General features: G+C 38.8%; 1 protein-coding gene across 3 annotated transcripts in view; it reads right to left on the bottom strand.

Moving 5' to 3' along the window:
- Positions 1-23,922, bottom strand: part of LOC104602108 (myosin-6) — a 126,270-nt gene that overhangs the window by 70,475 nt on the left and 31,873 nt on the right. For 2 of the 3 annotated variants that reach the window (XM_010265678.3, XM_010265677.3), the window contains exon 23: positions 15,165-15,263. The exons of the other annotated variant lie outside the window; for it this stretch is intronic. In XM_010265678.3, the coding sequence (XP_010263980.2) occupies positions 15,165-15,263 (99 nt within the window). The remainder of the gene's footprint in view (positions 1-15,164; positions 15,264-23,922) is intronic. 3 annotated transcript variants of the gene reach the window in all.

Below are 23,922 nucleotides of genomic sequence, written 5' to 3'. Positions count from 1 at the left end.
AGAATAACTCGAGTAGGTTTGTTGTTGCTGAAATCAGTTCCCCATTCCAGATTAAAGACGATGCTGCTGAAAATTGTCCTTTCGTGGAGGTGGTGATTGGGAAGATTTAAATGTGATTGAATCTATGACATCGAAAAAGTATCAAGGAGCCTGAGGCGTGCCTAAGCACGCAGGTGAGGCGCATTTTAGGCTAATGTTCAGGCATGCCTTGCCCGAAGCTTCGAGAAAACCCATTTGCTAATGTTGTTCATTCATTCATCTTAATAAAATATCTTCTTAAAACACAATTAAAATTATAAAATCATTATTTTCTGTGTGAAAATTAAAAATTTAAGACCCTAACATGGGACTTCTTTGGGTGTGCCTCAAGGGGTGTGGCACAAAGGTGGCTCATAGAATCAGGAATGTAATATGTTATACATCACATTAGCTACTTGAAGTAATGCAATTGAGGAAAAGAAAAAAGATTGTGAGTTTAACATGCTTGAAAATGTTTTATATGTTTAATTTTATTTTCAATTGAGAAACATGTTTTATATGTTTTATATTTTATCTTAATATTATGTTTAATACTTTATGATTTTTTTGCATTTTTTTTCAATTTTTTTAATTTTCTGACATTTTTTTTTGTTTACCTTTTTTTGTATTTTGCGCCTTGTGCCTCAGGCGCAAATTGGCTCCTGCGCATTTTTAGTGCCTTGTGCTTTTAAAACACAGGCTTGGAGTGGTTGGGCCCAGGTCTACAAAGAACTATAAAATGGTGTATAAAAGAAGGAACAATAAGATTATTAAACCAACAGATAATGTTCTTGATAACGAGAATTCTTAGGGTGCCTCAAAGCCAGGTAAGCACTTAGGGACTGGTCATTATGAGGATGTTTTTGAGAAGGTTTCCAATTCTATTGTAAGAGACACTGATAATAGTATCGGAAAGAAGGTGGAGAAAACCAGAAATGTTCTTATAGAGGCAGGCTATAAAGGACATAGAAATTAGTAAATGCTTGATTTTGTTCTTCTGGGGAGGTGAGGAATTCACCAAAAAAGACTCTGAGGAGTTTGAGACAGAGAAGAAGGACGAAAGATCAAGGAAAAGGGCGTTTGGAGAAGGGAGATGGGATGGAGATGGCAACTAGGAGGAGGTGTTCGTTAGGGAAGATTAGTTCTCATTCTTCTAGTTTTTATCTTTGTGTTGTAATTGACCTTTTTGATGTTGGTATAGGATATGGTACCGAAGGAGTTAATTTTGTTGTTCTTTTTTTTTAAGTCTTTTGTTGGTTGTTTTAGTGTAAGTGTCTAAGTTAGTCTTATCTTCTTTCGGGTGATTTCTATCACCTTCCTCTATATTTTCTTTTTATTTTAATGAAATTTCTGTTTACTTTTCAAAAGAAAAGAAAATATTTTTATACCCCTTTCAGGAATATTTGGAACATGGCACTATCCATCAAACCTCATGTACTTACACCCCTCGTCAAAATGGGGTGGCTAAGAGAAAGAACTGCCATCTTTTAGATTGGTCCCTTTGACACAATATGAGTGTAGTCAAACATTTTTGGACTGATGTTGTGTTTATATCTTGCTTCCTTATTAATTGGATGCCCATGTCTATCCTTAAAGTTCATTATCCCTTCTTTGTTTTGTTACCTACCTTATCTCCTCTTCCTCTCAATCCCAAGGTTTTCAAGTGTCTGTGTTTTGTTCATAATCATGGACCAGGAATGGACAAATTAGATGCACAATCCACTAAGTGTATCTTCCATGACTATAGGATCCAAAAGTGTGCAAGTTTTATAACCCCAGTTCCCGACGTTCTTTTGTATGTCTCAATGTTACATTCTTTGAGTTAGTTCTGTTTTTCTTTAGGTCAGATGTCTCTCCTCTTTCTCCACCTCCACTTCCAGTTCCTAACAAGGACCCCATTCTTCTCATTCCGATTGTGACCAAGTCTTTGCCACCGATGCAACTTTCCTTTGAACGACCACCTATCGAGCAAGTGTATACACATCGACATGCATAAACTCCTCCAGTTTCTTCATCATCAACAGATCTAGCAGTTGTTCTTGCACCAGCCTCGCCCCCTTGTCTCTGACCTTGACCTTCCCATTGCCTTGTGGAAAGCTAAATGCAGTTGTATTCCTCATCCTATTTCGAATTATGTTTTTGTGTCTCATCTTTCTACCTCCCATCGATAGTTTGTTTCTTAGTTGTCCTTTGTTTTTGTTCCTAAGGTTGTTTAGGAAGCCCTTAACTTTCTAGGATTGCACCAAACAATGGAAGAACTCTTAGCTCTATTGGTTGCCAGAGGTTACTCACAATCATATGACATTGACTACACAAAGACCTTCCCTCCTGTTTCTAAGATTGGCTCAGTTTGTGTTTTGATATCTCTAGCTACTATGTATGATTGGCCTTTGTTTCAACATGACATCAAGAACGCCTTTTTACATGGTGATCTTCTTGAAGAGGTTTATATGGAGCATGCACCAAAGTTTGTTGCTAAAGGGAATGATGGTAAGGTGTGTAGACTCAAGAAAGCCATTTATTGACTTACGTTGCGTTTGGCAAGTCTTTCCACGTGGGCTTCGGGCTGTTTAGAAGCCCCGAAGCTTGAATTCTAGGCTTTTCCCATTTGTCAATGGAAAGATCTATTGGGAAAAAGCTCCAGCCCATGAAAGATGCTTGCAGCCCGAATTTGGACTTTTTCAGGAAGCTTCAAATGAAGCTTTTACAATCTTTTAGCACCCCGCCTTCTTCGAATATGTGGCATGATGCACACACTTGGGAGAAAATAGGTTATTTTCACAAAAAAACTATTTGAATGTGCAAGTGGGACCTACCAATGATATGTGGGGCCCACCTTGGAAAATTTATATGGGCCAACATTAGGTATTATGTGGGGCCCACATACATGTCCACATATGGAACCACATGCATGTCCACCAATGGCATGTGGGGCCCACCTTGTAAAATGTATGTGGGCCCACATACATGTCCACACTATTAGACAGTCTATGCCCTTAGCTCCAATCGGATTAATGTGCATATCCATTTATTGTAAATGAATAAAAGTACATAATTGATTCATGTTATATTTGGTGTACTTCTACGTAATTACCCTTAAACTGGACACTTATGAGGCTCGTGTTAGTTTAGAATGCTCTCAGCTGTTGGATAGACTTGGGGAAGTTTATCCTGCCAAGGCTGACACTAATGTGCTGCCAAGAAGGTTGGGGCAGCCTGTCTTAGCTGCCAGGGTTAGACTCAAAGCACATGTAGTGTGTGTTTGTTTGAAACACTGAACCCGGAACCTTTTCCAGTTATGCCCTGGACCATGGAGACTGGTGTGCAAAACTGGAAAATTACACCTAACCCCTAGACTCGATTATAGTACTACACTGGGTGTCGGATTGGGTTGTCTTTGATATGCCAATTAGTGAGATCCTTCTAGGGTCAAAACTTAGGTACGTTGGGGCAATCTAAGAATTCACTCGAGTGGGTGATCATAGTGACAAGATCAGCCCCTCTATCGGACAAAGTGAATGATCGGGACTACACTCTCTGATGGAAACCAAAACTGTCGGCAGTCAATTTCAAACTTGTTTGATATTTGTTTTGCAAAATATATTTATATGAAAATTATATATATATTATGTTTTAAGAAAAAGGTTTGCAAAAGGTTTTAATTCCCGAGACCCATCCGAGCAGAGAGTGCAACACTACACCTAGCAGCTAGGGGAGAGGTCCTTCCCTGTCAAGCAATGTTCGATCATTAAGGGTTGAGAGGTTAAGTGCAAGAGACCACCATTTAGGGTTGTTTTACCTGATGGGCTATATCTCACTTAAGTCCATTGTCCTTGGGCCTTCATAGGATGGCCGGACTCAATGATCATTTAATGTAAATGTTGGGCCCATTAAGAGCCCATATTGACGGACTCAAGGGTTCACTGTACTTGACAGTGAATTCAGCCAGGCATTTTCACAAAAGGTTGTCCGAACCCATATGGGCTTATGTGAGGTCATTATTGGGGTCCCACGCCATACAAAGAAAGCCAAAAGGGCCAGCAACTATCTAGGGTCGTGAGCCACATGTTTAATGGGCCTAAAGCCCATGATTAATTAGATTAATCAAGTGGTCACATGACAACTTAAGCAGTCATGTGACATGGGCAAGTATGGGTATGGATATGGGTTTGAATCAGCAATTAGGATAAGAGGATAAGTCTTATCCACTTAAAGAGTCCAAATCCAAATAAAGATTTGGATTGGACTCCTCCTAATTGGATTAGGAGTGCTGATCCTTAGGGCTTATAAAAGGAGGGTGAACTACTCCAGTTAACACATCTGCTCTCAGTTCTCTCCTTCTGCTCTTGCTGCCCCACATACATGTCCACACATGGACTCCACATGCATGTCCACCAATGGTATGTCAGGCCAACCTTGTAAAATGTACGTGGGCCCCACATACATGTCCACATATGGACCCCACATACATGTCCACTAATGATATGTGGGGCTCACCTTGAAAAATGTATGTGGGCCCTACATACATGTCCACACATGGACCCCACATGCATGTCCACCAATGGTATGTCGGGCCCACCATGTAAAATGTATGTGGGCCCACATACATGTCCATCCATGGTGTGTGGGGCCCACCTTAAAAATGTATGTGGGTTCCACGTGTTAAATGAAAGGTTTGCTGGCCCATACACAAGACATTCATATATACATAACACATATTTTATCACATTACCAAACGGTCTTGAGCTTTTATGGTCTTTCCTGAGATCTATGAAAAATAATTTCAACCAAACAATCTTTCGTCTTCCAGGATCTATTTGCAAAAGCTCACCCTGTCTTTTAACTATTAGATCTTGTAACAGATCTTCTGGAAAAGACTTGCCAAGCAGGCACTTAAACAGTCTCCCCGTGCTAGTTGACCATTCAGTATTTAGCCATGACTCAAGTGTTGGGAAGATTTTACTAGTGATATATGTAGATGGCATTGTTATTACCAGTAGTGGCGGGTTGGGAATTGATAGGTTGGAGACTTTTCTGCTTGATCACTTCCAAACAAAGGATCTTTGTAAATTAATATATTTCTTGGGGATGGAGGTAGCAAGGTATAAGTACTAAACCAATTGGGTGCCAAACCAGTTAAAACACCCATGGAACCAAATGTCAACTAGAGTAGTGATGAAGGTAAGGAGAGTTGTAAATCACCCCTGCAATAATCTAAATTAAAAGAAAAGAAACAGGAGAAAAAAGAGATTGGAGAGAAGTGATAGAGGAAGAAGATAGAAGAAAAGGAAGAAGAAGAGATTAGTTCAAAACCTCTCTTCAGCCCCCAATGATCTCTTTTATTCTTTTGTTGTTAAAAAATAAGGACAATTACATGAGTACCCTTAGTAATGTGTCCATCACTAAAGACTACAATAATAAAAACAATAAGAAAAAGAGAAAACAGGCCCATAACTAAGGTTCACTACCTACTAACACAAGTCATAAACATAACTTAAAGAAAAACAAAGAAACTAAGTTCCATTCGACCCATTATCTCTACACTCCCCGTCAAGCTAAGCATTGATATCAATCATGCCGAACTTTCTTACACAATGTTGTAACTTTGCCCTCGGGACACCCTTGGTTAGAACATCTACTAACTATTGCTCTAAGGCAATTAAAGGAAGGTAAACTTCAAAGAAAACTACCCTTTCTCTTATAAAATGTGATCAACTTCAATATGTTTTGTCCTGTCATGTTGAACTGGTTTATGAGTCATTTTCATCGCAACTTGATTATCAAGTAAAGCATTAACGGCTTATCATGTGTAATACCCATCTCCTCTTCAAGACCTGAGCCATAACAACTTTGAAACTCCATGTGCCACTATCCTATACTCTACCTCAGCCAAAGACCTAGCTACTACTGAATTTTTCTTACTCATCCAAGAGACAATGTTCCCTGCAACCAAGGCACAATAACCCGATGTAGATCTCCCATCAACGATACTACCATCCCATCGACATCTGTGTAAGCCTCTAGCTCCATGTGTCTATGCCTAGAGAAGAGGATACCCTTTCCTGGAGTTCCCTTCAAGTAACACAAAACTCATTCTACAACAGCCATATGTGTGTCTTTAGGGGCATGCATAAACTGACTGATCACGTTAACAGCAAATGAGATATGTGGTCATGTTATGCAAAGGTACAACAACTTGCCAAAAGTCTCTAGAACACTCCCATGTCTACCAAAAGTTCACCATCATCAATTGAGAGTTTAGGTTAGCATAAATAGGCGTAGAAACAGGTTTGGCACCAAATTCTCCGTGAGAAGATCTAACGCATACTTCCATTGGGAGATGAAGATGCCATCTTTACACCTACCAACTTCGATTCCCAGGAAACATCCCAATTCCCCTAAATCCTTAATTTCAAACTTTTAGTTAAGGAATGTATTGAGTGCCTTAACTCCTTTGTATGACTCCCTATAACATCAATATCATCAACATAAACAATGAGCAAGGTAACCCAAGTGCCTTTCCTCTTCACAAACAAGGTATGGTTGGATTGTGTGTATGTACGGCCAAACTCAACAAGTGGAGCTCTGAATTTATCAAACCAAGATCGTGGGGATTGCTTGAGGCCATAAAGAGATTTCTTCAACTTTCATACCTTGCCCTGCATTTCCTTACAATACATACCCAGCATAAGTGACATATAAACCTCTTCAATCAAAGCCTCCATTTAAGAGAGCATTCTTCACATCAAATTGATATAAGGGCCACTCATAACTCACTACCAAGGATAACAGAACTCTCACTATAGTCATTCTTGCAACTGGTGAGAAAGTCTCCATATAATCAACTCCATATACCTGCATATAACCCTTGTACTAGACAAGCCTTATACCTCTTAATGGTTCCATCAACATGATACTTGATAGTGAACACACACTTACATCCCACTGGTTCCTTCCCATGAGGCAAATCCACAATATCCCAGGTATGATTTTTACAAAGTGCTTTTATTTTATTTCTCATAGCCTCCCTCCATTCTGGCTTAGACAAGGCCTCTATAATTGACTTGGGTTTAGGCCAAGAAGAAATAGAGGCTAAGAAAGAATAATAAGTTGGGGATAATGGGTTGTAAGACAGGTATTTGAAATACATTGTGTTGTACATTTCCTCTTACCTTTTCTAACAACAATAGGTAGGTTCAAGTCTAGTAAGGGAGGTTCTGAAGTAGGGGTTGAATGACTAGTACGAGAGAACAACTTGATCATGTCGTAGCCTTTATCTCTGGTGCCACATCTGAACTAGGATGAGTAATGATAATTGGAGGACTATTACGAGGAGGACGAGGAGGAGCAAGAATGGTAGAACTAGGAGACGAAGGCTCTACCACTAAAACAAAAGGAACCACAAGAGACTTAATCTCAAGATCAATAGGAGAAGGGAGAGGAAGTGGTGAAGAAAACAGTTCAACGAAATGCTCCCCCTCAGAAGAACAGTTCAACAGAATGCTCTTTCTCAAAAGAACAACCATAAAATGGAAGTGACTTTGCAAAGCTAACATCCATGGAGACAAAATGAGTTCCACTAGTGGGATCAAAACAGCAATAGCCCTTTTGTGCGGAGGCATACCCTAAGAAAATGCACTTCTGGTCCATAGGTTCAAACTTATGTCTCTGAGAACTAGGTACATGAACATAACACGTGCACCCAAAGACATGCAATGAATTAGGAAACAATTCACTCTTAGGAAACAAGACAACAAAGGGAGATTTGAATCCCAAGACTCGAAAAGGGTGTGGTTAATAAGGTAGGTAGTTGTCATCACTGCATCACCCCCAAAATCTCACTAGAACATGGTAAGGAAAAAGGATGCTCCTAGTTACTTCAACAACATGTCGGTTCTTTCTTTCGGCTACCCCATTCTGTTCTAGAGTAAGGGGACAAATTCATCAAATTGTTTTACAGGTTTAGGTACTTTAGAACAGGAACCGGAACTGTTGTGGCCACCGGTTTCCGGGTCGATGGTTGGACCGATTCAAACAGATGGTCCGTTCCAACAAAAAAATAAAAAAATAATAATTAAATAAAAAGCGGCCAAAAACGTTGAACCAGGAATAGGTCGACGATTCGATTACCTAGGTCAACGGATAGTTGACCAATTCAACAGTTTTTTGCTAAGGACCTGGTTTGGGATAAAACGGAACCGGTTTCCTGACCGATTCCCAGGCCTAACAGTCCAACCATCTGGGTCAACAGCAAATTGAAAACATTGGTTTCTACAATGTTTTGACAACTCACACGACTCACATGTAGACTTGACATCTTAGTTTCTTTAAACAAAACTAGAAACAAAACACTCAATGAAGAAAATGAAACATGACCCAAACGTTAATGACATAACATAATACAACTGTCTAACTCTAACACATTTGAGCCAAAAGTTGCTCTCGAAGTTGATACTTGACTTTATCCAAGCATGTCCAACAAGTATATCCCATTCACCTCATGGCCACTCCTAATCACCTTATGAGAGTATGTGTCCTGAAAAACACAATAAGAAGAGAAGAAGGTCACAATGCAATTCAAAGATTTTGTCAAATTACTAACTAAAGAAAATTAGTGTTTAATTTAGGAACATGAATGACTAAGGATAAGGTGAGGGTGTCTAAAGCTCTAATGTTTCCTTTGCCAAAGATGGAATCAAGAGAGCCATCAACAAAGATGTTCTTATCTCGACCAAATAAATGTTGATAAGTAGAAAATAAATGGAACACACTAGTCACATAGTCGGAGACACCATAATCAATTATCCAAGGGATCCTACGATTACCTAAGATAGAAGCATGATTCACAGTAGCACGAATACCTGAATGGGCATATGCGGAAGAAGAGGGAACAGTCTTTAATGAAGTAAGTGTTATAGTAGTAGATTCCAGGTGACTAATTATTCGGCCATACTTCTCATACTCAGCCCTGGTAGCAACTAGTTGCTCTCCCACCAACTTTTCACCACTATGCCCCTATTTACTTTCTAAGGTGGCTACATTTACATTTCCACTTTTCCCATTCTCATTCCTTTTTCCACTATTTACATTCTTGAGTCTAGTAGGTATCAGCTCTGGATGCAGCTTCCAACAAATGTTTTTAGTATGTTTAGGCTTCTTGTAGTATTCACAAACAACATCTCTCTTCCTAGTGTTGATCTTTAGTTTCATCCCACCCAACTGGGAGAACAGGAGGAAGTTCAACAGCTCCTACCAAAGGTTCCAAAACCTTATCCAACTCAAATCGCCCTTAATTATAATCAAAAGGCTACCCTTTGATCCCCAAGTTCCAGCTTCAAAGTGTCTCTAGGACCTGTAACTAGTTTTCTCCAATTGTTAAGGGTTTTCGGGGGAAAAAAAACCTACAAAAACCAGCCTTAGGCTTCTACTAGGGACGAAAATTTTCACAGAACCTCTTCAAAAAACCCTTCCAATTGGGCTACATACGCTGTTACCTAATCAGCCAATCAGTTCTCCAAACAATCTGTGTATGGGCAAAAAGAGAAGAAAGAAAAAGTGAGAACCTGCTCTGATACCAAGTTAGAAACCACACCTGCAATAATCTGAATTAAAAGAAAAGAAACAGGAGAAAAGAAGAAGATGGAAGAAAAGGAAGAAGAAAAAGAGAGAGTAGTTCAAAACCTCTCTTCAGCCCCCAGTGAACTCTTTTGTTCTTTTGTTATCAAAAAATAAGGATGACTACATGCGTGCCCTTAGTAGGACGTCCATCACTAAAGACAACAATAACAAACAGAAAACATGCCCATAACTAAGGCCCACTACCTACTAAAACAAGTCATAAACATAACTTAAAGAAAAACAAAGAAATTACGGCCCACTACAAGGAGTTTGAAGACCATGGAAGGTATAGGAGTTTGGTGGGTAAATTGAACTACCTAACCACTACTTGGCAAGATATCTCATTTGCAATTAGTGTGGTGAACCAGTTAATGTAGAATCCTCAAGTTCCAAATTGGGATGCAGTTCTAAGGATTGTAAGGTACTTTAAGGGAGCTCCAAGTCATGGCTTGTTATATAAGAAAGGAGGAAGCCTTGAGATAGAGGAATATACTGATGCTGATTGGACCGGTTCAATATTTGATAGGAGGTCCACTACAGGGTATTGTACTTTTTTGGGGGCAATTTGGTGACATGGAAGAGAAAGCAGAATGTGGTAGCAAGAAATAGTGCATAAGCTAAATATAGAGCTATGGCACACACAACATGTAAGCTTGTGTGGTTGAGGAACCTCTTACTATAGATCAGGTAAACAATTGATACCCTTGTGAAGCTATATTGTGACAACCAAGCTACAGTCTACATTTCTTCCAATCTACTTTCCATGAGAGAACAAAACATATAGAAGTTGATTGTCACTTTGTGAAAGAGAAGGTGCTCCGTGGAGTGATAAGTACAACATTTTTAAACACAAGAAGTCAATGGGCAGACTTATTCACCAAAGGGTTGAATTGGGGAAGAGTGGATTACATATGCAACAAGCCGGGACTATATGACATATAATCACCAGCTTGACGGGGGAGGGTTAGAGTCAGCTATATAGGTTGACGTAACCAGATTCTTAATAGATTGAAGGTTGAAAATTGTAAGAGTTGACTGTAAAGGGGTCGAATCAGCCTTACTCTTATTTTTCTTCTCTTCTCTTCCTTCTATTCTCTCTCTTCTCTCTTTTTCTCTGTTATTCTAGAACTAAAACCAGTACAAATCTAAATTTTATCAAATATGAACCAGTGAGAGCATAATACTAGGTGGGTCTGCCCTTCCCTCTCTTGAGGTGTTTGCCCATCTTTAGAGGATTTCTATTGGACCTACAGAAAACTCAACTTTATCTAATGGGTCTGCTTTGGCAATGACAAGAGGGGGAGGTCATGGAGGTAGAGGGCGAGCTCAAGGAGTTCAGCTAGGTCATGGTGGTGGTAGTGGTCCCATGTTCAATCATGGAGGTGGGCGCATTGGAGGTCAAAATTTGAAGGGCAGCTTGTGGTAGAGGGCATAGTAATTGTTCGAGGAAGTGAACGTACTATAGAATGGGGGAGACAATAAAATTTTGTTATGATCGACATGTTCCACCCACAACCTAAGCCCATCATGCAATGTCTAGTGATGGTGGTATGAGAGATGAAATTCAACACATTGATCATACACCTACATCTACAGATGCCTTCGAGAAAGAAATAACTACCCTTACCCACTCAGAAATGGCTTATCTAGCATCCAAACCTTCCCATTAGATTATCGACTTCCGATAATATGACCAAGACTCCAGGTGTGTTTTCTTTTCTTTCTCAATCTTGTACATCTCACACAGTTACTCTTGCTAATGGCTTCACATCTTCTATTTGTGGCATTAGTAATGTTAACATAGATTCATTACCCTTGTCTTTAGTTTTGTATGTTCCTAAATTCCCCTTTAACCTTATGTCTATTAGTAAATTGACCAAGCCTCTTAATTGCTCTATCACCTTTTACCCTTCTTTTTATGTTTTTCAAGCTCTCAAGACAGGGATGGAGATTGGTGGAGGGCATAAAGTTGATGGACTATATTATCCTGATGGAGTTGGTTCGTCAACAACTCTTCAAACATATCTTTCTCTCTAGTGGCACTACAGGCTTGGTCATCAATCTCTTAAGGCACTTAAATTACTTGTTTCGTCGTTGAGTTGTCTTTTTACTTTGGAATGTAAGTTGTGTTAGTATAGGAAACATCATTGTCTTCCCTTTAGTCCTAGGGTTGGTAATTGTATGTCGAATCCTTTTCTTTAGTCTATTCAAACATTTGGGGTCCAAATAAAATAGTTTCATACAATGGTTACAAGTATTTTGTAATTTTTGTTGATAATTATTCAAGGATGACATAGCATTATCTTATGAAAAAAAGGAGTGAAATCTTTTCCATTTTCAAAAAGTTTCATGATGAAATTTGAACTCAGTTTGTTATACACATTAAAATTCTTCATTCTGACAATGGTCAAGAATATTTCATCAAAGCACATGTACTTATACTCCTTAACAAAATAGGGTCGCTAGGAAAAAGAATCGGCCATCTATTAGAGGCCGCTCGATTCCTTTTGCACCATATGAATGTACTGATTGTTTTTGGAGTGATGCAATGCTTACATCTTGCTTCCTTATTAATCGGATGCCAATGTCTATCCTTGAAGGTCATTCTCCCTTCTCCGTTTTGTTCCCCACTTTGTCTCCTTTCCCTCTCACTCTAGGGATTTTGGATGTATGTTTTGTTCATAATCTTGGGCTTGGGATGGACAAATTAGATGCACGATCTACTAAGTGTGCTTTTCTTGGCTATTCCAGTACCCAGAAAGGGTATAAGTGTTATAATTTCAGTTCCCAACATTCTTTTGTTTCTCTAGATGTTACTTTCTTTGAGTTTCATTGAGGTGCTCAGCCCCACCTCCACTTCCTGTTCTAGTTGAGGACCCCATTCCACTTCCAATTGTAACCAAGCCCTCATCTCTAGTGCAGCTTCCTGCTAAACAACCACCAATCCGGCAATTGTTTCTACACCAAATTCACCCTCTCTCTCTGACCTTGACCTTCCAATTGCCTTGCGAAAAGGTAAATGCAATAACAGTCTTCACCACATTTCTAATTATAATTCTATATCTCACCTTTCTATTCATCGATAGTTTATTTCTCTACTATCTTTTGTTTTTATTCCTAAGGATGACCAAGAAGCCCTTACCTCTCCAGGATGACACCAAACAATGGAAGAACTCTCAGCTCTGGCTCATAATCATACATGGAACCTCACCACTCTCCCTCCTAGCAAGCATGTTATAGGGTGTAAGTGGGTACACACTATCAAGTATTTACCAGATGATAGTGTAGAGCGGTTGAAAACTTAGTTGGTTGCCAAAGGTTACTAACAATTGTATGGCATTGACTACACAAAGACCTTCTCTCTTGCTGCTAAGATTGACAGATCGTGGTTTGATATCTCTAGCTACTATGTATGATTAGCCTTTGTTTCAACTCGACATCAAGAATGCCTTTTTACATGGTGATCTTCTTGAGGAGGTCTATATGGACCAAGCACCAGGGTTTGTTGCTCAAGGGGAGGATGGTAAGGTGTGTAGACTCAAGAAGGCCATTTATGGACTTAAACAGTCTCCCCATGCATGGTTTGGCAAATTCAATGAAGTGGTAAAAGAATTTGGCATGAAACAATGTTAGGTTGATCATCTAGTATTTATCCATGATTCAAGTGTTGGGAAGATTTTATTGGTAATATATGTAGATGACATTGTTATTACCAATAGTGATAATTTGGGGATTGATAAGTTGAAGACCTTTCTACTTGATCACTTCCAAACAAAAGATCTAGGTAAATTAAAATATTTCTTGGGGATAAAGGTAGCAAGGCCTCAGCATGGTATTAATTTGTGCCAAAGGAAGTATGGTCTTGACTTATTAGAGGAGATAGGATTGTTTGTTACCAAACCAGCTAAAACACCAATGAAGCCAAATGTCAAGTTGAGTAGTGATGGAGGTAAGGAGTTTGAAGATCCTAGAAGATACCGGAGGTTGGTAGGTAAGTTAAACAATATGACGATTACTCGGTAGACATATCGTTGTAATTAGTGTAGTAAGTCGATTTATGCAGAATCCTCGGGTTCCACAATGGAATGCAATTCTAAGGATTGTACGATACTTGAAGGGAGCTCTAAGCATGGTTTGTTATACAAGAGTAGAGGTCTGAAACCAGTACAGATTATATCTGTAACACTAGGAAATAGGTTCCTACCACAATTGTTCCCAAAAGTTATTGCATTTCAAGTTTTCAAAATTATAGAATCTCTAATGAGACTCCTAAAAATTAAATAGCCCCTTTAAAATTATGAAAAACACTATTAAGAAGACACTAACAAACTAGGAAATTAAATTTGAAAGAACTAAAAATACTTAAGTCTAAATCATCTATAAATTACAAAGTTACCACTGGATGATAGATAGGAGAAAACTGATTTTCATCTAGTTGTCAGATTTATTTTACTTTTCCATGTAGGAGTGTGTTCTGTAGCATTGCTCCTTGCAAGATGCCCTTTGGTTGAGAATCAACCTCTCTCATGTATGTGTTTTGTACACACTTATAAACCTTCAAACTTCAATATAATAAGAAGAATAGAAAATATCAGAAAGAAGAGGAAAGAAAATTGATGAGAAGAAAAGCAGCAAATAGAGGCTATAAACTGTCTGCTCTTATTTACGATGGGTTACAGGAAGTAAAAAAAAAAAAGAAAAAAAACACTAAATAGTCATAACTAATGACAAAAGGCCCATACAACCAAACCAGAACGTTTGCATGAACACCCCACCTTTGGAAGGGCCTTGCAAGTGAACTCATGGCTGGCCCGTCGGACTCAGCTACAATGTGAACCAAGCATATTCACCAAAATGCTTGTCATGTTGTCTCTCCAAATTACAAAATGCTTCTATACAACAGTGATCCAACCATATAAAACATCCAAAAGGGGACTATAGCACTTGTGTTTTCCCAATTTATACATAATTTATGACCCATTGTTTATTGTATCTTCTCCAGTTAACATTAAAATCAGGACAATAAAGAAAAATTAGTGTGGTCATATAGCAAGTAGGCAGAGGCTGTGAGTTTAACTTATCGATTGTAAATTGCAACTCAACATTTTAAATTCTTATGCTTGTATCTCTCTATGAATTTTATGAACAATATTAAAAGCATTGTGACTAATATTTACAATAAAAAATTATTCATGTGAAATGCATCCAAGAGTCCAACTTTTTTAGGTTTACCGAGTTGGACTGTTAGACATATCACATTCTGGTTCTTGTGTCCATATCCATGCAACACTGAAGAAAAAAACATATATAACCTAAAATAAGAAAGACAATAATCCATACAACAAAAATTAAACATTTATGGTTTAACTCTCATTATATACCAATTAGTTGGAGAGACCCCTCATCTTGAGGAAACTTTGTTCGTAAACAGCAAAAATAGATTAGAACTCTTCTGCTAGGCTGCTTAACAATACTACCTGGAATATAATGCCAAAAAGTGCAGTGCTTCAGAAACGTAAAACACTTACCCGCATTCGTTGCTCTATTTCCAATTGCAATGTCAATTCTTCAACTTGCTTTTCCAACATATCTTTAGCAGCCTTCAGAGCACCAGCTTCCTTAGCAGCCTGTGTATATAGTCAGGACATCTTTTTCTTGATAAATTAGTCAGGACATATTATATATAAATTATTTAGAAAGTATCCACAAGAAATGAAACTTATCGATTTAAACAGCCATAGGGCTGTGGTGATTATAAGAGATAGGAGAGTATTGAATTGTATTACTATAGTCCCTGTTGTATCCTATGTTGTTCATTTCATGATCTTTTATTTCAGCCTTGTAAGGGAATTCATGTTCATATCTTATATACTTTAATATGTATTGACTCTTTGGGCGTTGAGGGGGGCGGGGGGGTCATCCTCTTGATACCCCTTTTATTCAGTTTCCCTCATATTTTCACTTTCAACCCTCTAGTCAGCACTGTTGATCTCCCTCGTTCCTGATTTGTTTGGACTGAAACTTTAGATTAGGTATCGCCCTAATCATTTGAAACAGATAGAAGAGTCAGATTTTGATTAAGACTTGATACAGGTTGTCTTAAGTCTCATCTTCTGCTGTGATTTTGGGACACAATATATTGCTATTTTGATAAATCAGATTTTGTTTCGATATCAGATCAGATTTCAGACTGGTTTACTTCAAGATAGCCTCAAGTTGCCTGATAAGATAGAAGCCATTCCTGCTAAACTTAATGGAGCCAACCATGGAACGTGGAAATTCGGTTTTGACTATTTTGTTTAAGGAAAAGGCCTAAAGGCTATTTGAATAGATTGGTTACTCAGCCTAGTGAAACAAAATGCAGACTTATCAGCAATGGATCTTAGATAATGGTAAACTGGTTTCCCAGATTCTTGTCTCAATCAACTCTAGCATTGCAATAACTATGAGGGGGATGTGCACTATCTATGACATATACCCCTATTTATAGAAGTTGATCATCAGTCTAACATGTCGCGGCAATATCAGATTGATTCAGAAATATTTTCTTTTGCCAAGGAGATAAGAAAATTCAGTAGTATTATGCGGGTTTTCTTGATTTCTAGGCAGAATATGAACCGGTACATATAGATCCCTCTATTCCAACAAACTGTGTTAAGTACCTATGGAAGCATTTTTGTGAAACAGAAGGTAAATTGGTTCCTTAAGAGACTCAAACCATAATATGAGATTATTAGATCCATTCTTATCAAATAATCAGACATTAGAAGTGTTTCCTACATTTAAACTATTTAATGCTATAGTTTGAGTTCATTTCAGAACACAAGTATCCTCCATTCAGATTTAGGGGGAGAATATACAGTAGAAATCACTGATTGCAGTTTTAGATGAATTCCTTGTGAAGAGAAAGAAGAAGAAGATGAAGAGTTTCAGCAGTAGAGAGAAGAGAGGAGAAGAAAAGGAGTGGGATGTCAAACAGAATTGAATTAGTTCTGGCCGCCAACCCCTCTTTGTATTATATACTCAAATTAAAAGAATAAGAGATAACAAGAATGACCTTAGCAGGGCAGCTACTTTAGTAGCTAAACAGTCACAACTTAAAAAACATAAACTAATGGGCCTAAAGCCCAATAACTTCCTAACTTAACAACTTAAAAATAAAAGATAAATAACTGGGCCCAATAACTAGAAATCGGCCCAACTCAACATATACTAATGGAGAATTTCAATCTAACTTAAAGAGCAACAAGAATGGACATACTATTAGTACGGTGCAGACACTGTAGCAAGAATCTCATGTCCCAACTTCATTTGGGTAGAAACAGCCAATACAGCTGTGTACTTGATGAACTATCATCCTACTACTATTCTTCAAAATACTTCCCCTTTCCAAAATTTGTTTGGTTGTTCTCCTAATCTTTCTCGTCTACATGTGATTGGTTGTCTCTGTTTTGTTCAACTTCCCCCACATGAACACACTAAACTTTCAACTAAATCTACTTTATGTGCCTTAGTGGGATATAGTATTGATCATAAGGGTTTCTTGTGTTATGATCCTTCTCTTCATCAAATATGTATTTCACATCATGTTGTGTTTCTTGAATATATCTCCTTTTCTTATGGTATTGCCTAGTTGTTTACTCTTATTTCTTTTTTGTAAAGTTTTGACTCACAATATATTCCAGGCTCATAGCCCATACACCTAACTCCCTTCAACCTACAAAACCTGATAAACAACCTTAACCTCTTTTTTTTTATTTTTCTTGACAATGGAATAGTTCTGGCAGTGCCAGATTCTATTAATATTTATAGGGCGTCTAAAATAAAAGGGAAAAAGACCCTTGTGCCACTGCTGTAAATAAAGTACAATAACAGAAAATAAAAAAGACTTTAAACCGACCAAACAGACCCTAACAAGACAAAATAATAAACAAGAAATAAAATAAACTATTTCAACACTCCCCCTCAAGTTGGAGCATAGATGTCAATGATGCCCAACTTGTCACACAAATCATTATGCCGCACATGATGAAGCCCCTTGGTGAAGATGTCTGCAAGTTGTTCTACTGAGATGACATATGGAGTGCACACTTCTCCACTCACAAGTTTTTCTCTAAGAAAATGCTTGTCCCTTACAATGTGTTTCGTCCTATCATGGAGGATTGGATTAGCAACAATGTTGATAGCAGCTTTATTGTCACAATAGAGTGACATAGGAATGTTAACTAAACCCAATTCACCTAACAAGTTTCTTATCCACATGACTTCAGCAACTCCATGAGACAAAGCTATGAATTCTGCTTCAGCACTGGATCTAGCCACCATACTTTGCTTCTTACTTCTCCAAGTGACCAATTTTCCTCCTACAAAAGTACAATACCCACTGGTAGACTTTCAATCATCGACTACCCCTGCCCAATCAGCATCAATATATACTTCCACCTTTAAATGTCCACGCTTCTAGAATAGCAAACCAGCTCTTGGAAACTTCTGGAGGTATCTAAGGATCCTCTCTGCAACTTCTTCAAAGTGAGTTGTCCTAGGATTGTGAATGAACTAACTAAGGACACCCACTGCATAAGCAAAATCAGGCCTGGTCATAGACAAATATAACAGTCTCCTTACAAGTCTCTGAAACTTCACATCTTTCAAGAACTCCCCCTGACTATCTCCCAGCTAATGGTTAGGTTCAATTGGTGAGTCAATTGGTTTCACCCCAACTTGCTTGTATCTTCTAGTAGATCTAGTACATATTTCTGTTGGAAAATAAAGATGCCCTTTTGAGAGCAGGAAACTTCAATTCCAAGGAAATAACGTAAGGGTCCTAGATCTTTCACGTCAAGTTGAGTGGCTAAGAATTTCTTCAGTTTCTGTATTCCAATCTCCCAGTCTCTTGTGATCACTATGTCATCCACATACACAATTAAAGCTACAATTTTCCCTTCACCTTTCTTCACAAACAGTGTGTGGTCTGATTGGCATTGTTTAAGCCCCATCTAGTGAACTGCTAAGTGGAACTTACTACACTAGGGCTGAGGTGATTGTTTCAACCAATATAAAGATTTTTTTAACCTGCACGCCTTCTGCTCACTACCTTTGGCACAAAAACCTGGAGGTTGAGTCATGTACACTTCATCTTCTAAATCACCATTCAAGAAAGCATTCTTAATGTCCAACTGGTGAAGTTCCCAGTCAAGATTTGCTGCCAATAAGAGAAGAATCCTGATAGAGTTCATCTTGGCTACTAGAGCAAATATCTCTGCATAGTCTACTCCATATACCTATGTAAAACCTTTTTCCACCAATCTGGCCTTGTACCTTTCAACAGTTCCATCAGCCTTATGCTTCACTGTGAGCACACACTTGCATCCCACTGGTTCCTTCCCTTCAGGAAGATCCACCAGGTTTTTGTGCAATGCATCAATTTCTTCCTTCAGGTTTGGATAAAGCTTTTGCCACATTCTTAGGAATAGAGACACTATCAACGGAAGAAAGGAATGCACGATATGAAGGTGAAATATTATCATAGGACACAAACTGAGAGATAGGATGATTAGTAGTACAGGATCTAACACCCTTTCTCTTAGCAATAGGAACATCAAGATTATTAATGACAGGGGAATCAACATTGAGAGGTTCAGGCATATCAATAGGAACAAGTGTACCTGCCTGATGAGGAGGATCTACCTCTGGAGAATCCGATGATGTTGGTTGCATAGTTTCAGGTTCCACAGCTCTTGAACTCTGCTGGCTCTTGTGGTGGTGAAGAAAGGCACAGAATGGAGGAGGATCAGGAAGATGAGGTAATTGAGTCTGAGCCTAGGTGTGTTTCTCCTCAACCCTACTCTCCCCCTGAGGAGAAACTGAGAACAAAGGTTGACTCTCAAAGAATGATACATCTACGAAGACATAGTACTTGCGTGAGGTGGGATCATAGCAATGACAACCCTTTTGAGATAAAGGGTAACCAAGAAAAACACAAGGAATAGCACGAGGATCAAGTTTACCGCAAGTAGGGGACAAGTTATGAACAAAACAATGACACACAAAAGCATGCATTGGAATGGGAGACAATGGAGTTGTAGGAAACAAAAGTTGATGTGGGGCCTTATACTCTAGTAACCGAGATGGCATGCGATGTATGTAGCACACAGAACAGCATCCATCCAAAAGCGTTTCGGAACATTCATATGGAGTAATAAACCATGAGCTACTTCGAGAAGGTAGTAGTTTTTCCTTTAAGCAACACCGTTTTGTTGGGGTGTCTTAGAACAAGAGCTTCGATGAAGAGATCCGCACGAAGCAAAGAACTCTGTGAGATCACTATGGAAGTACTCTTTTGCATTGCCCGACTAGAAAATATGAATTTTAGTTTGGAACTAAGTGAAAACCATGCATTGAAAGCCTTTCACAATTTTGGGCACTTCATCTCTAGATCGCATAGGGTAAACCCAAGTATATCTAAAGAGTAATCATCAATCAAAGTATAAAGTACTTATGTCCAACCTCAGTAAGTAGAGTAACAGGGCTCCAAACATCAAAATAGACAATATGAAAAGAAAATTCAGATCTCTTATTTCTTAAAGGAAAAGAAACTCTACAATGTTTGCTCAATTGACATGTCTGACACTGCAACTTACTAACTGACAAAGACTTAAATAATTCTGGAAATATAACTTTTAATGAACCAAAAGAAAGATGACCAAGACGACTGTGCCATAAGTAGGCTTGACTCTCACTGGATGAACTCAAGGACTTTGTAGACTATAGCCACAAGACCAGCTTTATTCTCCAATACGTAGAGACCGTCCACCATGCTTCCTCTACCAATCGTCTTCCCCGAGGCCAAATCCTGAAACACACATGAAGACGGAAAGAAAGTAGAGAGGGTAAGGCCGAGTGGGAGAGATATAGTTCCTTGGCCGGCTATGGTGGAGAATGAACCATCAGCCAGTTTCACCTTATCTCTCCCAAAGAGGAGGTTATATGCCTAAAATAAATTTGACTTACCAATCATGTGGTTTGAGGCTCCAGAGACAATTATCCAAGGGGAATCAGATGTACGAGATGACACATGGAAAGCAGTGGTAGTGTTACTTGATGTAGATGCAAAGGGGGTAGGAGTAAGACCAGAATCCATCTAGGGAAGAGTCCTACCATATAACTCCAAATGGTCACGAAAGGAGTTGATAATCTCTTCCTTAGGGTCACAACTAGGGTGCCTTTCCTGAGTTACCATGGGACTAGTCTCTTGAGATGCCATATTAGTTGAGTTATACTTTTCCTGATTCTATTGGATTGGTTTCTTACCCTGATTAGTTGTTGACTTCTTACCCAATTCTTGTTCCCATTTAGGTATCCCATGGAGGTCCCAACATGTATCGCTAGTGTGTCTTGTCTTTTGACAGTGAGTGCACCAAAGTTAACTCTTGTCATCCACTCTCTTTTGAGAATCACCCTTCTTAAAGAAGCCTCTGACATTAGAATCTATTCTTCCTCGAATAGCTAGGGCAACTGGCTCTCGCTCTGCACAATTCATCACACTTCTACTCTTTTCTGAATGGACTAAGGCATAAACCTCCTGAACTGATGGCAAGTCTTTACTTCCCAAGATCTGAACTCTAATGAACTCATATGAAGGGTTCAACCCCAAAAGAAAAGCAAATGTCCGTTGCTGAGAGACAAGTGACTTGTATGCCTTTGCATCTTCATCACATTTCCAATTCACATTTGATAGTGGTCCAGTTCATTCCAGATTGATGTCAGATCTCAGTAGTACACTAAGAAACTCCTCTCCCCCTGCTTGCAAGTAGAGGATTCAACTTGCAGTTGGTATATCTTGGCATAGCGCCTTTGCTCTGAATAAGTAGATTTTGCTTGTTCGCATATTTCACAAGCTGTTTCAGCTCACATGAATGTCTTTCTTACTTGTGGCAGCATGGAAACCAAGAGCCATGACATCACCAATACTATTTTCTTGGTTCCACCTATCATAATCAGCACTTCCATTCTTCAGTTCCTTCACTTTCCCATTAATATATCCTAATTTCCCCCCTAGCAGAGATGTAGAGTTTTATTCCCCTAAACCATTCAAGGTAGTTTAGTCCATCGAAGGGAATTACAGCCATGGGAAAACTCATATCCATTCTCCCACTCACTCCATTTTGACTTCCTATTAGTATTTATAGGGCATCTAAAATAAAAGGGAAAAAGACCCTTGTGCCCCTGCTGTAAATAAAGTACAATAACAGAAAATAAAAAAGAATTTAGACCAGCCAAACGGACCCTAACAAGACAGAAAATAATAAACAAGAAATAAAATAAACTATTTCAACAATTTTGATCAGCAACACAAAGTCAATTCATTAATTCAATAAAATAATAAGTAATACAACAAGTCAACAAGATGTTGTGGGCACAAACAACAGGCCTAAAAACTATCTGAATAATTACAAAACAGCCCAAAACATGGATCGTCTCTGAATTCCTTGTTTATCTAAACCATCAGCCAAACTGTTAGCAGATCTCCTAATCCACTTAACCTGGATCGTCATGTCTTTAGATATCTGTTTGAAGCGCCTGAACTCATTCCTTAGCTGCCAAATTACTCCTTCCTCTTTTTCAGCCAACCCACAACTATTTTTGAATCACCTTCAATAATCAACCTATCAATTCCCACTTTTTTAGCTTTCTCTACTATGTACACTGCTGCCATCAGTACTGATCTCACCACATCTCTATGCGGAACCCTTAGTACATGGCTAGAATGTCTCCATTTCCCCCACTGATTACCTCACCAATTCCCAATGGGTCCAGGATTGCCCCTGCAGCTACCATCAAAGTTCAATTTCTTCCATCCAGCACATGGAAGTGAACAGGCCTTGTATACTCTGTCTTCTAGAGGAAGAATGAGCTATTAGATTAGACCCTATGATCTGAAGATATCTTCAACCTTAAAACCAGCGAAGAGCATTAAGGTTATCGCCCAATGTGCCACCCTTAAGGTTATAACTTCTATCACAGCTTCCTTACTCCTTTCTTTGCCTTCAAAGATTCTTAAGTTCCTTTCCTCCCAAATTGTCCAAACTATTGCTACTCTTGTGCATATCCCCAAAATCCGACCCCTTTTTTAGAGTAACCAAAGGTATGAGAGCTAAATAAACCTTCCAAACTAACGGGTGGAAGCCATCTGCAACCAAAAAGAGACGCAAACCACTCCCATACAAAGATAGCAAAAGCACAGAAAATTAGTAGATGAAATGCAGTCACACCATACAACTTACATAAGCAACACCAACTTAGGAACAAGCACCAATTTGGTCCTCTCCTCTAAAGAAAATTACAGAAGTTAATGGAGCCATGAAACACTTCTCAACAGAAAGCATTAACATTTGGAGGAATAGACCGAGACAAAATCTACTTAACAGGGAAGGAAGGAGAAAGGGAGGAGGCTACAAGAGAGTTCAGAAAGGACTTGGAAGAAAAATCCTCAATTTGATTAAGGGCCCATACTCTGGAATCAGAACCACCACCCCCCAAGACCACTGAATTCAACAAGCTAAGAAAAGAAGGAACACTAGAAATTTCGGATTCTCTAAGATTTCTAAAAAAGTCCAAATTCCAACTCAAGCATGAACGGGAAGAGGAAGAATTGATAAAATCACACACGGGTTTTACATTAAAGCTATAGAGACCAAAGAGAGAGGGAAAGACCTCAGCCAAGGAGGAATCCCTGACACAAATATCCTCCCAAAACCTAATTCTCTGACCCAAAGCCAAGTCATACCTTATGTGAATGAGGAACATAGGAAGAATGTCATGGATAGCTTTCCAGGGAACAGCCATAGTAGCTCTATGCAAGCTGCCTGCATCCCACCCATTGTTTGAGAGCCCATGGATACTTGGTATAACTCTACTCCACAACTTCTCATTTTCTTTACAAAACCTCCAAAACCATTTACTCAACAAAGCTGTATTTTTCAACTAAACATTTCCAATGCCTAGTCCCCCTTCCTCCTTCAGCTGCACCACCTTCTTTTCCTAGGCTCCTAGAGGAAATCTCTCATAATCTTTTCAGTTCTTCTTACCACTGCTTGGGGCATTCTAAAACCAAAATGTAGCACTATAGGAGATTTGCTAGAATGGATTTGATCAATGTAATTCTCCCACCCACCGAGATATAATTCCTTTTCCAAATTGCTAGCCTTCTCTTAAACCTTTCCACTACTGGTGTGCAAAAACTAATCGATCTAGGGTTGCCACCAAGGGGTAATTCCAAATAACACA

The sequence above is a fragment of the Nelumbo nucifera genome, chromosome 3, assembly GCF_055504915.1.
Source record: "Nelumbo nucifera cultivar China Antique chromosome 3, China Antique-T2T, whole genome shotgun sequence".
In the NCBI taxonomy this organism is placed as follows: Eukaryota; Viridiplantae; Streptophyta; class Magnoliopsida; order Proteales; family Nelumbonaceae; genus Nelumbo; species Nelumbo nucifera.
The sequence above is the reverse complement of the archived record's forward strand: the minus strand, read 5'-3'. Positions and strand labels throughout refer to the sequence as shown.